Source organism: Thunnus thynnus, chromosome 21, assembly GCF_963924715.1.
Source record: "Thunnus thynnus chromosome 21, fThuThy2.1, whole genome shotgun sequence".
Classification (NCBI taxonomy): domain Eukaryota; kingdom Metazoa; phylum Chordata; class Actinopteri; order Scombriformes; family Scombridae; genus Thunnus; species Thunnus thynnus.
In genome coordinates, this window is record NC_089537.1 from 25975530 (window position 1) to 25992680 (window position 17151).

Here is a 17151-nt window from a genome sequence, read left to right on the forward strand (position 1 = left end):
TAGTTGTAATTGGCAATTAGTCTATAAAGTATGAAAAGGGGGAAAAAAAGAAAAATGTCCATCACAGTTCCTCAAATCCCAAAGTTATCTCTTTAAATTGCAGTTTTTGTCTGACCAACACTTCAAAACTCAACAATATTAAATTTGTAACGTTATAAAAAAGTAAAAAGCAACAAATCCTTACACTTGAGAAACAAGTGTTTGGCATTTTCGCTTGATAAATGACTTTGGGTTAATCACTTATCAAAATTGCTGTCTTCATTTCCTGACCTTGTAAACAGCAGATGACAAAACAGTCTTAACTCAAGGTCCACTCACTTGTTTTGGAGCTAATCACAGAGTTTTCATCAACACAATATTTTTTCAGACTATTATTCTGTGTGACACAACAAGCCAGTGAGTTGACCTTGAGTTGGAATTGCCTTGTTAGCTGCTTTTTCCAAGGTCAAGAATGAACTGTTGAGCATAACATTTAACCAACATGGATAAGAAGTGCTAACAGTGTTCAGAATCCTCACATATTCAGCTGTATCTAAATGGACAGCATTCATTAGTAATAATTCAAGGTTTTAGATGGATGCATTTGGCTCGTCCACTGACCTTGTTCCAGATGTTCCGACAATTCCACTATTGGATGGGATAGAAAAGAATAATAATTAAAAAAAAGACTGAGATATGTGACCTACTATGTGAATTTCTAGCCTTTCAAACACGTGCTATACAGCAGATCATTTATTTCCAATGGCTGAACCCTCTGTTGGAAAACAGGCTTCTTGCTCTTGGTAGTTTATGGGTTGAAACTGAAACTTTGTTGAGCTTGAGAGGCAGATTTACAAGTTGGGCCAAACACATTCAATACACTTTTTTAAAGAGGAAGAACTAAGGGTAGAATGACATTGCAGCCAAAAGGTTGTAAAACTCTAACAGAGGTTGCTATGGGTGTGTTTCAACATGATTGATGAGGTGAAGCCATTTGTGAATGTTAAGCAAAGCTGGAGAGAATGTCACTTGACTTCACAACTTGCTGTCACAGATCCAAGAACAATAAGTGATAGAAGGTTTCAAGCTTATTTTGCCATGACGCAAATCATTGCAAAGAAAAAAAACATCTCCTGATACCTATTCCAATACCTTAGGTTTCTTTTAGCTTCCTTACATGCTCCTGAAACTTGTTTAAACATGTGATAAAGTGTATGTACTCTGTATGAATGTATTTTGTCCATGCCTGCCCAACTGCAATTCAATCACGATTACCTGCAAAAAGTGCAGAAAATCTAGTGTCAGAAAAACAGTATGGAGCAAATCAGTGGTAACATTACTACTAACTAGTTAATACTAAGAGGAATGGCTACACTTGAGGGCAGGGTGAAAAGCCTGCCATCATAGAGAGAGGTAGTAGTTGTGTAAAGAGTGAAACAAGACAGCTTGAGAGAGAAGTTCAAATCCTCTATATAGCTACTGTATTTCTATAGTTTTGTAGTTTGGATAATGGAGAGCTTTTGCTTGTTGTAAAAGTCACTATGGATTAACAGTGACATTGTCTTGTTGGTCCAGAACACATCCCTGGCAGATGGAGACCCAATGCCCAACTCTCCCAGCTCCATGGTCAACCAGTACCGACTGGAGGAGGACGAGGAACAGCAGGATGCCAACACCAAAGACCTCTTCATCACTGTTGACAACCCAGAGAGCCATGTCACTGCCATCGAGACCTTCATCATGTACAGAGTAGTGACTAAGGTGAGGAAGGAGGCCTTGCATGTTTATATGCATACAATATGTTAAAGATCCCCTCCAGGCATGTTGTAAGATGTGTATAAAATATTCAATTTTCAATAATAATTTGGGGCTAATATGATTTTTTTCCACAAAAAGAGAGAAACTTTCCACTTTCAGCAGATGAATGTGAAAATAAACTCTGCACATACATCATTCTGTGTGGAAAAGCTCAAACATCCAACTGTAGGAACAAGAAGAAAAACACATTTTTTAGTGGAGGGGGACTTAACTGATTTGACCCATTTTAACAAGTTCTTAAAATGAACTGGGCCTGTATTTATCAAGCATTTCAGAGTAGAAATCTGAAAGAAAGTCTGAATTGACCAAAATTTGTCAGAGGCATATTTGGTCCTACTTTTAGGACTAGGTGTAAAAGCATTGTAACGACTTTCTGAAAGGAGTACTCCTATAATATTGTTGGACTCATGAAAGACAGTTTTATAAAAGGACTTAAATTGATGCAGCAGAACCAGAGATATTGTTTGTGTTATTGCATGCATTCTTATTCCTTTTAAAAACCCCTGTGCCTACATTACCCACAATGCAACTCGACCACAGACTGTTCGGTTGCCTGTTTAGGTGTGTTATGCTAGAAGCAGCTAATGTAGCCTGGAGCTGCTAGCCTCCAGCAGGGATGAGGAGCATCTACAGAGGTCTGGTAACCTCACTTCTGTCTAACTCCACACCCAAAAATTCCTTCATTTTCAAACTTGAAGTCCTCAACCCCAACCGACACTGACTTAAGTGACATCACCTGCTCACTCTGGAGACACAAAAGACTTAACACAACTTTTTACACATATAGTTGTTCCCAACACCTGGAAACACACTGATGTGTGAATAAGTGGTTTCCCCTTAACTTAGAAACTTAGAAAATCACTTCAGACTTTGGTGATAATTAGGAGAGCTCCAGAGGTTCCTAACTGTGAGGAGCTGCCAGGACATGGAGGTCAGCCAGAGACAATCATGGGAGGAGATATTTTGCGGGAACCTTTGATGACAATCACCTCATTTAAAAGCTAGCATTGTGATTAAAAACTGAGCACATTTCTTGTGCTGGGTGGAATTGTTCTACCAACAAGGAGAAGACATGCTTTCCCCACAGAGGCTGAGGTCCTCATAACATTACACAGCTGTGACTACTCCTACAGCTCATCAGATAAAGTGCTGATTGTTGCTGAGGTTATGGAAAAACAAACAGCACAGCTCTACTATAAGCATAGTAAACCATGTGATTGGATAAGACTAACTGGGATAATTCCAATCATTCCCCACTCTTTTAATATTTAAATTTTTTTAGGCCAATTCATTGGCTTGTCCATGTTTACTTACATTTTACTATGCAAGTGGAATATTTTTGAATATCATTATAACATGTACGATATTTATTAATTTTGGCATAATTTTTTGCATATATGCTGCAAAGTTCTACAAAGTTTGTTTTCTTTAATAATTAGTTTTTGGGCATTTAGGGCTTTATTTGTTCACTTACAGGAAATGAGGGGTAGAGAAAGATGGGTAGTGAGATGCAGCAAAGGTCTGGCCTGCCATGAAACTGTGGACACTGTGGTTCATGGTCAACCTCTTAACCCTCAGCCCACCATAGCCTAACTGCAAACCTAACGGATGTGATGGAAATGGAGAAGCCTGAAAATAAGTTTTGTGCATGCATTAGCACTCTACTCTCAGCCCTAGCACCAAATGCTAGTGAGGTCTGTTGAAGTTCAGCACACTGTGACACTGCTTCTGATGCAGTCCAGTGTGATCAACACTTCAGCCACTTAAGAGAGGCTGCTGTGTTAGGATGTTATCACTGAACTACAGTGTGACCAGGACACACACCTCTTATTCCTTTGACTGTGAGAAAATCTTGATCCCACCGGGTGGGAACCTACCATTCAAAAGTCTTGTTGAATCCTTCACTCTCAAAAAAATTCATAGAAATAATTATATCTGTTTTGTTCTCCTGTTTTAGATAACATGAAATCATAATATAGCATGACTGTGAACGTATTTTCTCTATAAACAAATAATGTCAAACCTAAAGAAAAACTCTCTGCTCCCTGAAGCATTAATGAAGGATTAATGACAGAGAAGATATATGCAAAATACATTTGTGGCTCAAAATTTGATGTAAGGACGAATTATAAAGGGATACTTGAGCCGGGTCAAAAATGACCCGCTCCATACTATCAAGGGTCAGAATATGAACAGTATATAAGGGTTAAGACAGGTGCTGAGGTGTGACCTGGCTGCAGAAGGGCTTGGGGCAGTTTTGATGTACAGCTGGGTATCATCAGCATAGCAATGGAAAGACATCCCATGTCTGCTGATGCCACATCCAAGGGGGGAGCATGTAGAGGGTAAACAGGATGGGGCCGAGGGTTAGGGTTGCGTTTCAAATGTTCCAGTTGTTTAATATTCCAAATAACTATCAGCAACCATCAGAAAAACTGCAAATTTCATCCTAAGTTTTACTTTGAGACAAGAACGTCCCTGCTGAAAGTCAATGTGGGAAGCTTCATCAATATATCTCAGTCTTACTCTGAGGTACTTGAAGTGTTTTAGTCCCAGTTTAACTTTCGGTGCAGTTCCAAGCAGAGTTTCTTAGAGACACTTGATGAATACAGGTTCAGATCTGTGTAACATCTGAATACTAGCATGTATACAGTATATGGAAACACTCCATGTTCTTTAAAAAGGTGCATGGTGGCTTGGTAATGATTTGGGATTCTCTCTCCAGACCACACGGAGCGAGTTTGACTCCAGTGAGTATGAGGTACGCCGACGCTACCAGGATTTCCTTTGGCTCCGAAGTAGACTGGAAGAAAACTACCCAACGCTCATAGTCCACGTATGTATCCGCACACCACATCATCTGTTCTGCTCATCTGTGGGTTGCTGCAGTGACTTCATATGTCATCTCATATTAAAGGTTGGAAGGCAGTCAATGTGGTATCTCATTTTCCTTTTTTTAATTGATTTTCCTTTTGGAATAGTTTGCCACCTGGCCCATAACAGTGTTTTTGAATTATTCAACCACAAGTCATACATACTTAACATTACTGCTAGTATATATAAAACTCAGAAGAAATGGTCTTAAGAATGGTCCCTCACTTGGATCATGAGCAGGGCTGTAGTGGAGGGTAAACGCGTTTAAATGCCATTTATCCACCTCTCAAATTCTGGAATAGTGTTTACACATCCCCCCCTTGAGTCCTTACACAGACTTCATACCTTCTAATACAGCCAAACTAGGCTCCTTCTCCAGTTCCTGCACTGTTTTTTTTTTGTTTTGTTTTTTTTTTAACTGAAGCTTTTCATATTTTCATGCTGAAGGAAGGGATGAGAATAGAGGAAACAGATATCTTTTCCAGGAGCTCTGGAATAATTTGGGAGTTGAGTCTTAACACTTAGCTTTTCTGATACACTTTTATATTACATTGCTTTATGTGTAATATCTGCTTTGCACACATATAAAGATGAAATAATTTATGATTATTTTTAAAATCCACACAAATGACAGAAGTTGATAGAGCTCTGAATTAAAGAAGCCAAAAGAACAGGAAGAGAATCGGTATACATGTTCTTACTAAATGCTCAGTGTTACACTATCCACTCTTTACTTCCCTGTATGAAAGGGAACTGACACCATACTGGCTCTGTGGAACTGCATCAACATCATGGCACGCTGCCTTTGTTTGACTCTCTGACTGAGCACAATGTATGGATCTTTTCCTCAGCCTCTGCCAGAGAAGTTTGTGATGAAAGGCATGGTGGAGCGCTTCAACGACGACTTTATCGAGACCAGGAAGAGAGCCCTGCATCGCTTCCTCAACAAGATCTCTGAGCATCCCATCTTGTCCTACAGCCAGCACTTCAAAGTCTTCCTCACTGCACAGGTCACACACACACACACACTCACACACACAGAGAAAATCTGAGAGTCCACATTGTTTTTTTTTTTGAAAGAAAGAAAGAAAAGAAAATAAATATAAATTTTCCATTGTGTTGAACTATTCTTTTAATACTGAACTTCATTGTGTCATGGAGCACTTTTACTAACAGTGATGCACAGTTTAACTGAAGTCTTGGTGTTGGACCACCTTCAGGACTTGGCGTCTCACAGGAAACAGGGTCCAGGCTTCCTGAGCCGGATGGGAGAGACGGTGAGGGCGGTGGCCAACTCGGTACGAGGCCTCAGGAACCGACCGGAGGAGTTCAGTCTCATGCAGGAGTATGTGGATGACTTCAGCAACAAGATCTCCTCTGTGGACAAAGTCACCCAGAGGATCATCAAGGAACAGAGAGGTACTGCAGCAGTCACAGCCAGGGGCACAAAGAAATGTGTTGGTTTTTTGTCATGTCATGTTCAATTAATTAAAAATACTTTGGCTAAATGTTCAGCATTTGAATATGTATGTATGTCGTTTATGTTTTTATGCCACAGTGAAATCAAATCAATCATTGGTTTATCTGCCCCCAGTCACAGCTTGGGGGCGGAACCATGGGCAGAGCTTATCATTGCAAATTTAGTGTTTTTATAATTTAATTTTGTGCACACAAATAGAAAATGACAGTTCAATTTGATTGAATGCTTTCATTTTAATATTGGCAGCTATAGACTTCCATAGTCTGGTACAGGGTTGAATGGTGGCTGAAGCATATAGCAATTTCTACTTTTCATTTAATAAAACTTTTGTCTCAAAAATCATATTGTATGAAGAAATTCTAAGTTGTTGTTTCATCCCAACTGTTATTTCAATCTGACACGAATGCAGCACAGAGCTAAAGCTACCTCCAACTGGATTGTGGTTAAATGTGTCCCTTGTGTCTCCAGAGTATCTGGATGAACTGAAGCAGTACAGCCCCACCTACACCCAGTGGGCGGGGTTAGAGGAGGAGCTTGAGGAGCCGCTGAAGGGCGTGGCCAGCTGTGTGGAGCGGTGCAGCAAGGAAACAGAGGAACAGATCCACCATCTGTCTGAGGTCCTGGTCCCCGCCCTGCATGAGTACGTCCTCTGTGCTGAGACGCTGAAGGTGAGCCGCAACCACACTGCTCATGTCTCCTCCTCCACCTCACATCTGTTCCAAACTAACAAATTTGCCTCAGGACAGGTATGGAATTTGCACATGTCCTGGAAAACCTGGAATACAGCAGACTGGCTTTCCACAACTTGATAGTAGCTGGATAATGAAAAAATAACTATGGTACGAGCCCCTGAATGGTATGAGCCCCTGAATGCACCTCAGGACAAATAGACAACATCCCAGCTGGCTCATGCATGTAACTTCAACTAAAGACATGTTTTTTCTACTAAACCCTTTGGCAATTTGTTAAGCAGTCCAGTATGAATCAGCCAAATATGATGACATAACAGGAAATCACTGTAGCATCACTCGCTGTAATGAAACTGTCTAGTCAGAGAGACAGGTTTCCAAAACTGAGGTGCAACAGGTTCAAGTTATCACATGTGCAATGAGTCTTTTTAGATACAGTATAAACTGTCTCTTGGTTCCTCGCACAGCTCAGCACTTTATTTTTCTTGTTTCTGTTTTCCCTGCTTACCAGCAGAGAAGATGGCTTCACCCTGCTTAGTACCATCACTTATAATGTATTCAATTGTCTCATTGTGTTTGTGTTTTTATGTTGCCCAGCTGCAAAAATAATTTCCTCTTATGGGACCATAAAGATCTGAATTGAACTTCCAAAAGATGCCAAAAGATAAAATGACCATAACTGACAATCCTTTGTGAATGTATGACAGTTTTATTTATATATGTACAGTACTATGCAAAAGTTTTAGGCACTCTAGATGTTTAGATCCTAACTGGGAATCCACATAGAAAGTGAAATGTGAGTGGCGCATAAGTGCTATTAAAGTGTTCTGTCCGTTCAATCCACACCAAGTCCGACCTGCAGTCAGCATTATCCATAATGCAACACCATCAGGGAGGCGTCTGATTGGTCCCAAATTTATTCTACAGTATGATAACAAGCCCAAACATCAGCCACAGTCATAAAGAACTATCTTCAGCACCAAGAAGAACAAGGAGTCCTGCAACAGATGGTTTGGACCCCACAGAGCCCTGATCTCAACATCATGGAGTCAGTCTGGGATTAACATGAAGAGACAGAAGCAGCTGAGACGACTAAATCCACAGAAGAAGTGTGGCAACTTCTTCAAGATGCAGGAACAACCGACCTGCCAATCACCTGAAAAACTGTGTGCAGGTGTACCGAGGAGAACTGCTGCTGCTTTAAAGGCAACGCTGCTCACAGCAAATATTGATTTCATTTAGGTTTCTGCTGTTTACTCAACTTTGGATCAAGGTGACTGATCAATAAAAACTATTCAAAGCATCCTCACTTTACTTTACTGCCTAAAACTTTTGCGCAGTACTGTGTATCTGGGAAAATATGCATGTTTTGTAATTAGTTGTGCTCAGAGTTTACAATGGGTGGGAAATCTGTTTATGCTAAGCTAACCAATGTTATTTGGTCATTTAGCCTAATGTTATTGGCAGAACGTTTAGTAATTACAGGTATATTGTTTTTTCATTAAATGTAAAGTGTCAGGTCAAATATGTCAACCATATTACCTCTTTTACAAGGTATCTGCAGGTCTTGAAAAATCTTAAAAAGCTTTGATGTAGGTTTCGTAAAAAAAAAAAAAAAAAAAAAGGCATTAGAATGTATTTAAAAGTCTTATATTTCATTCACAAAGGCCTTTTAAAAAAAATTTTTAAAAATGATTTTTTTATGTGAGTTTAGCAAAACTTGGCTGGAAAACAATCCCTGATTCTATTGTTCCAGACCTCTGACCTTAAATCAGTTCATTATTTTTTGGTTGGTTAATCTATCCATCAGTTCATCCATTTTTCTGCTGCTTGCATTCTATGCAGTATTAAAATGTCTTTAAAAAGTCTTAAATTTAATGTGGTGAAACCTGCAGAAACCCTGTTTTACTCTTCAATGTAAACAAAATAACAACTAATCTCTACATTCTCTTCTGTTGAGCTCTGTATAAAATCCATAAAACCACATCCACGTTCCTGTGAGCAACATTCAGGTCCAGATGTATAGCCACACACTGACTGATATCATTTAAAATGTCCTGGAAACTTCCTAGAAATTGATCTCCTTTAAAAAGGGTGAGAACTTACAGAAGACTTACAGGCAGCTCAGTCAGCATTGTTTCCTTCAGATCGATTCAACAACCTCTCTCCGGCACCATTGACTGCCATGTTAGGATGCTTTTAACAGCTGTTTGGGGGAAACGTGTGTAAAAAATGAGCAACATTCGTGGAATCACACTTCAAAACACTCACAGAGATCGATTGTTCTGGGAAATGGGCCCCTGGGCAATTAGTGAATTCTTTTTTTAAAAAAGGTGACTTTATTGAATGAAACAACAAAACTCTTTGCTTGTCTGTCTAAGGCTGTGATGAGACGGAGAGACAACATCCAGGCTGAGTTTGAGGCCAAGAACGAGGCCTTGGCATCCAAAAAAGTCGACCAAGAAGCAGTAAGTGCAATTTCAGATCCGCACACACACTCTCCCCCCCTCCCTCCCTCCTTGTGTCTCTCTGTGCCAGCAGATGTGTTTGTGTGTCCTCTGTCATCTTCCCGGAGATTATGTGTAATAAAGTGAAGCGTGGAGTGGGGCATCTCCCACAGGGCCACCCTCAGCTCATATTGGGGAGGAAAAAGGCTTCCTAGGGGGATTATCTAAATATCCAGGCTAGTCGGATGGAAGTCAGTCATCAGCTCAGTGGGAATAAGAGCTGTCAATATTATTTCACAGTGTAAGCCCAGCAGCTAATCGCAGCGTAATGAAAATTCCCATATCCTTTTTAGATGATGACTCACTTCAAAATGTCAGGAGACAAAGAATGAAGACGGAAAGTTAGGCGAGCAAAGGACAGAGCTATTTTTAGACTGTAGTTGTGGTGTTTGCCTGTGTGTGTGTGTGTGTGTGTGCGTGTGTGTGTGTATGTGTAGATTTGCAGGTGTGTATGCCCTCACCCAGCTGATATCAAAATCCATCTGTGAGATTTTAATTAAGAAGCAGGACTGAGATTTCCCCCATAGACTTGTATTGTATTCCTGCTTTAATTAGCAGTGTGTGTGTGTGAATGAACTGGCTTTAATTCAGTCCTGCAGCTTTTAATGCATATCAGTCTGTTTCTGCCTTTAACAGATCTCCACTAATGAGGAGGGAAATATCAAATGGATGCCTTTGTTACTGTTTCCAACAGGGCTTTTATCAAAGAAACGATGTGGCCACACACTGAGCTGAATGAGCACCCAGGAAACACACTGGCTTTCATCCGGCTTTTATTTAAAGAGGCTTCCTTTCATTTATACATGTATTAGTTAGGTGGGAAAAATGTTGATCTGTAAGTAGTTGTCATATGAAGAATTAAAGAGGGCCAGCTGCATCACTGGATAAAAACTTGTATATACTTATTGACAGAGCTTAGAGTACAGGTTAAAGGGGCATTTCACCAATGTTCTACGTTAAAGTCACTATCCTTATTATGGTTGCATCTACTCAGCCTGTGAAAACAGTGTCTCTCTCAGACTTCTCAACTTTATACAAATGCAACACTGGAGTAGAGCTTGATTGATCAATCAGCTATTTGGCTTTTTACACATATATTGATGTGGGTGCATATGAAAGCTGATAAGTAACTAGACCGAGTCACTCGGCATAGTTTGACAGCCAGAGGGCATCATTGGCTGTGCATATAAAAAAATACTTATTTAAGTGATCCTTATCAAAATTCCTTATCAAAAAACTACCATCAGTCAATATATTATTACTGTTGTTTATACTCTCAAATATCACAATCATATCAGCCTAAAAAAATCCAGTATTGGTCAGTTTAAGCACTAAAGCAGCCCTGAACAGGCAGGCTTTCAACACTGATAATGTTATGTTTAAATTGAACTGTTAATAGTCCGTATGTTGTATTATTTTCTTTAGTCCGTTCTCACACTTCAAGCATTGAGTGTGTTTTCATATTTATTTGAAAGAAGCCAAGGTCTTCACTGGTCCTGTTGGTTTCTACTACCTGAGACCTGACCTGGGTCAGGGTCAGGCTGTCTAATCGGGTCAGTTAGGATTCTGTTGTGTTATTGTGGGTCTTTCTGTCAATATTTGTAATAACCAAGTGGATCAGAACAGACATGACGTGATTTCACATCTGGTTTGCCAGAGTTTTCCACATATCCGTCACTGTACTGAAATTTGTTCCCATGAAGACATGTTACTCTAGAGCTTCCCTCAGTACAAGGGTCATGGACGGCAGAGGGACTGCTAGTGGGCCTTTAGACTTCAGATGTCAGATCTGGACTCCAGACAATAAGCAGTTATCCAGATATGTGAGCTATAAGCTGTAATTCAGAACTGTGCTGGCCAATATGGTGAGAATTGTTCTGAACTTCAAACACTACAGAATACAATTTCTCTCTTCTGTAAACATTAACTTGACCTTTACTGCAAAAGAAAATATTGAGCTTTTTGTATGAGTCAACCTTTCCAGAGAATGAATGTGTTTCTCTGACAGCCAGCAGGGGGCAGTGCTGCTCTAATTTTGCAGCTCACAGCAAGGAACCAGTGTCACTCATTCATACACTGTATTCCACTATTAACATTTTCTAAATCTGTGTGTCGTTATAGAGTTACAATAGCAGACCTACTTTATACTTTTACTTGTAAAAGAGTCATTTCATATTGTTATAGGGCTACTTTAACATAAGGCTGCTCTGATTAAAGGAGTCTTAAATTATTTAGTGTTGTAGTCTAAACTTTTCTTATTTTTAAAAGTTTACCATAGTGTTATTAAATGGGAAAGTACTTAAAATAATTATTGAAGTCACTCTATGATATTAGTAGTTTGTTAAAGGATGGGTTCACAATTTTTCAAGTGTGTCTTTAAACAACAGTCAGGAGCCCAAATAACCAGTGAAACAGTCTCTCTTTGTGTTACTATACTTCCACCACAGCTCAACAGGGAAACACTGTCCTCCATCACTTACACTGAAAGCACGTTAGAAGGGGATCTTTTAATAGCCAGTATGAACAGGAGGAATGATTACAGTGAGGAAAACCTCTTTCATTATTCATATGGACCTGACTGCTGGTTTAAGACACACTTGAAACATCGTGAACCTGTCCCTTAAAGACACTGATGCATTGGTAAGTCAAAAGGACAATACGGTCTTCTTTGCATATTAATTTGTTAATTAGTTTGTTTTTTTTTGCAATTTAACTATGATGATGATTTGATGAAACGGATGGTTTTTGTTTCAGAATCATGAAACCAAACCTGACTTTGTCTGTTCACATCATTCAAGCCAGACTTTTCAGCTTGTTCATGTTAATAACATGGTTTGTTTTCTATATTAATCATTACTTTTCATTCATACTGGAAGTTCATTATACAGTTACTGTACTACACTGAACACACTGCTTGATTCCTGAAGCTGTGTTTAGTATTACAGAGTTTTATAGGAAAGACAAGTGATAGTACACACACACACACACAGTTTTGAAAAGTTGGCTGGATCGATACCACTGCAATAACAAGCAGGCCACTGAGACCTGTGTGTGTGTGTGTGTGTGTGTGCACATACTGGATAAGCCCATGTTAAGCATGCTTTGTTTATTGGACTTGAGTAAATGCCATTGTCAGTCTAAATGTCAGACAGCTAATCCCGCTCAGACTCAGTGAATCCAGCAGCATGGTAACATCTGATTATCTGCAGTGTGAGGATATTAGTATAATGTGTACTTTAGGCTCTTCATACAGTCTGCTTAGATTTACTGTCCATGTTGTTATGCTAAAATACACATGACAATAGGTACTGTATATTGCACCTACTGTAATAACTGTTCTATTGTGTCTCTAGTCATTCTCTAATGGTTATGTAAGAGGCCACAGACTCATGAACCATACCATAGTTCAGTAAAACATAATCTCCACTTATTTGTAACTCTCTGCTCCCTCCTGTTACTCTGCTGTGGTGTAGCAATATTTATTTATGGAGGAGAACAAACAGTGTGACTGAAATGGTCCGTTCTAATAGTGAGTGAGTTGCTATTGGGACTTACATATAGAACATTTAGACTCATCAGAGACTGATGGATTTGACTCTTATCCTGGTTTTGATCATATGCTGGATATGACATTTACATTTCCCTGTTCACATGATTCCAACAGTATTCAGGTTTCTGATCATCTGTGTCCAGTTGTTTTTTGATTCCTCAGCGTCTTGGCCTCTGTGTTCTATACCAATAAAGAAAGTTCAGAAACCTGGATCAGGTGTTTACATGCAACAGTATCATGCAACAGTATCCTGGTTTCTATTGGAGTACTCCAGGTAGCATATCCAGGTTTCTCAAAACTAGGATAAGGTGGTTACATATGCAACACATAACCAGGATACTCCAAAAACGTGATCATAACCAGGATACTAGTGAGCATGTAAACACACTCATGTGAGCAGAGAGATGAATAACCAGGTTTCTAATGTTCCACGTAAACACCATATCCAGAATATGATCAGTATCAATCAATATCCTGGATCATCCTGGATCAATATGAACCAGGATGAGAGTCAAAACCGGGATACTCATGCGCATGTGAACATACTCACTATGAGCGATCCATTGACAATGTGAAAATATTGATAAGTGCAGCTTTAATGAGGAATCAGTCATGTAGTGATGAATAACCAGACACTTTTAGTTTAGTTTAGAAGACATTTTTCTTGTATCATTGTTTATGTTTAGCATTGCTCCGCATGTGTTGAGAGGTGTGTGTATTTCTATAAAGGCCTATCCAGGGACAGGCACTGCAAACCAGCTTAGGCTCTAAACACTGTGCTATGTGGCATCGGTCCATGTTTAATTAAATAAAACATGGACTGATGCCACATTGGAGGGGTGCCTTCATTGGACAGTTTATAGTTGAGACAGACAGGAAACAAAGAGAGAGAGAGAGTTCAACATGATCATTATGGTTTTATGGTACAAATCATAACCACTCAGCCACCAGAATGCTCCTGAGTGTTTCTAGTTGCGTGGTCATCCTGAACTGTGTGAAGTACATGAACACATGTACATGAAGAGCACTTCTACAGCTTCTGCATTTCCACTGACAAACATTCTGTAAAACTTTTAGGTTGATAGTTTTTATAAATAGTATGCTTTGAGTGCCTAAATATAACCATTATCGTATCAGTATTCAGAAGTATTTAGTTTTCCCCATGACATTCTGTTTAAAACAAATAATGATAATCCGAATTAACAACCAGCATAACAATAGTGAGAACAGAGGTGTGTCTGACAGCAGGCAGTCGGGTAGTGTGAGCTGGAGGTAAAGGTGTGTTTGTCAGTGCAGCAGACGCTCAGACTACAGATGAAGCTCAGATTATCATAGGACAGAACTCTCTCTCATGCACAGCCAGTATTTTCAGTCAGGTGCCGGTCGGTCGCAGGAACATAATAAGGTGAAAATCAAAATTAACCACCGTACTGAGCGAACCTGAAGAGGCTACAGGCGAAACGCGTCATTCGCTCTTAATAAAGTCACAGTAAAGTCATTACAGTGTGCGCTGGTTCATTTTGATTTTCACCTCAGATTATCGTATTTAGATGTAAAGATTCTAATGAGTTTGACAGACAGACTATGAAAAACATTCAGCACAGAAATTATAGATTTTTTTTTTTGGTCATTTTTATTTGATGGGGTTTAGTAAGTGTCTTAGACCCCACTAGGATGCCCCAAATGTACCCAGTTTCAAAAGCATTCTTTTTTATGTGCTATAATAACAAATACATTGTTTAAAAAAACTGACTTGTTTAAGGCTCATGATTCAAAATGTAGGACTTGACTCCACACACCCACCACCCACACAATAGTAATACACAACAGACCAGTACTACCAGTATATACTTGGCAGACTCACACCACTACATAGAAGCAAGGTCAGTTCAAACTCAGCTCAAACTGTTGTATTTGCCAGACTTCCTCTCTGAAGTGTGTGTCTGTAATTGGCAGCTGCAGGAGGAGGTGGATGGTCTGGCAGACCGGGTGGAACAAGCCAACAACGTCTTGAAAGGAGACTGGTCCCGCTGGCAGAACAGTATGAGAACTGACCTCAAGTCAGCATTTATCTCCACTGCTGAGAAGAACATGGAATACTATGAGAAGGTAAGCTTCAGATTCATACAACATTAAACTCTGCTGTAAAACTGTGAATACATATTTGAGGGAGGAGAGACTGGGGATTATGATTTTAAATAAGCTGTTAGAATGGACTCCATTTGGAGCTAATGTGCAGTTAAAGAACACCATCAGTCTGGAAAACATCTTCTGTCTTCACACATGAAAGCAGCAGTTTGTATAAATTGGGAATAAGGTGGCAGCACAGAGATTCAAATCAGTATGCAGAGTTGGAAGGCAGAGGTGATACACAGGAGGTGTTTGGATAATGACAAAGGACACTGATTACTAATTGGCTCCAACACTGACACAAGAGAAGGGCGATAAACTTCTCACAGTGTTTTCTCTCTCAGGTACTGTGGTTGTGACTGCTGTGTTCCGTCCTGTGTGTGTGTGTGTGTGTGTGTGTGTGTGTGTGTGTGTGTGTCTAAGTGTCTAAGCTCTTCTCGCAGGTAATGAGCCTCATCACATCAGTGTTAGTGAACCTTTTTAAAGCATATTGTGATGGTTGGCGAGTCAATAAGGTGATCCAGACATCTCATTAACAAAATGAAACAATCCACCGGAGGTGATTATTTGCACAACTCTGCACTACCATTTCACTGGGAAGATATATTTTGCAGCTGCCTGTCAGAATGATTTTTGAAGCTTTTCAGAGGGAGAGGATTTAACCTGAGAATAGGATACAGATATAGAGGAGGGAAGAGTGTAAGAGATTGAAATGTAGAAAAAAAAAAAGATTTAGGAGAGAGCAGTGGGAGATGCAGAGAAGAAGAGACAATCCTATATCCAGATTAACGAGCAGGCAGCCCGGCAGAGACAGGAGGGAATTAGACGATGAGAAAAGAACAATGCAGCGGGGCTGGAAGTAGAACGCATTACAGCGGGAGAATGAAACAATAAAGCTGTTACGGTAACAATCATTTAATCACATAAGCATGAAGTTAAATCAGAAATTTGCCTCCATTTGCTTTGGATGTATTTTAGTCCTGGAAGCTGGAGCTCTGCCAGCAGAGGGTAGCAGCGCGCCAACTTTATTTTCTCCTCACAACTCCTGTAGAAGGGTTGTCAGCCGTTCTGTTTCCTGTGGACGCTGCTGTTGCTTCTCCATCAGTGTAATGTCTGCTGATTATCAAACACACTCCTGGTTGGTCAGGTGTCCTCTTTCCTCTCTGGATTTGAATGTGTGCTGCATGGCTGTTCTGTTGAAGTGCTCTTCTCCAGGACTCTCTGGACAGATGGCTGACTGATCACTTCTGGATGTCACTGCATCTTCATTACATTGTATGTTACTACACTGCTATTTCCTGTTATACTCAATAGGTTATGAGATATCAGTGTACAGTTTATAAGTAGGGATGTCCGGATCAAGTTTTTCTGATCCAGATCCTGATCACAGTCCTTTACATAGCCTAGATGGATGTAACCAGGTGTGACCTCACCCACTGGTTTGCATTGGAGCTGGTTACAACCCAGAGTTGCAGCTTGTGGTTGGCGCCATCTTTTCCGTTTGGAGTCAGGAGCTTCCAAATAAGGAGTGTGGGGTGTTGCCTTTCATGCTCTGGAAACACGCCCCACTACCTTGTTGAGGCTTTTTGAATGGGAGTCAGTTGAAGCAGCTAGCAGCCGTCACTTCCACATAAAGTCATGGTAGTTGCTGCTTGGTATCTGCAGATGTACTTTAGCAATGTCAAGTAGATGGACCTGGAGATGTTTTATATCTGCTTTAATACTGTGACTAAACAGGGTGTTGCTGAAAAACAGCATCCATATTCAGTCAGCCTTCTTTGTTTAACAGTTTTCAGTGCTGCTAACATATTGAAAGAGCACGATATATGGGTGTACTTTTCTTTTTTTAACAGTGAGTGTAATATTAGGGTCTGTGTGTGTGTGTGTGTGTCCTTGTCATATTTGGGTTTCTCTGCAGTGCCTCTCCCTGCAGCAGCCCTGACAAAAACACTCATCACCCAGTACAGTTGCCCCCTCCGAGCAAATGCAATACAACAAATGAGTAGTGGTGTGTGTGCACGTGTCTGTGTGTGCATGTGGAAACATGTATATAGAAGCAGCCAAAGGGCTTTTTGCTTCTGAATGTGAGAGCATTTCTATAAAAATAGTATGTTAGAAACTGAG

General features: G+C 40.0%; 1 protein-coding gene across 2 annotated transcripts in view; it reads left to right on the plus strand.

The window, feature by feature from the left end:
* snx7 (sorting nexin 7) overlaps positions 1-17151 on the plus strand; it is a 49484-nt gene that overhangs the window by 9874 nt on the left and 22459 nt on the right. The window contains exons 2-8 of one of the 2 annotated variants that reach the window (XM_067577776.1): positions 1555-1740; positions 4523-4633; positions 5523-5681; positions 5892-6090; positions 6620-6819; positions 9222-9308; positions 10042-10162. In XM_067577776.1, coding sequence (XP_067433877.1) covers positions 1555-1740; positions 4523-4633; positions 5523-5681; positions 5892-6090; positions 6620-6819; positions 9222-9308; positions 10042-10077 — 978 coding nt within the window. In that variant the 3' untranslated portion in view covers positions 10078-10162. Of the gene's footprint in view, positions 1-1554; positions 1741-4522; positions 4634-5522; positions 5682-5891; positions 6091-6619; positions 6820-9221; positions 9309-10041; positions 10163-14853; positions 15007-17151 lie in introns of those variants that run through there. The other variant, XM_067577775.1, reaches the window with a different exon arrangement.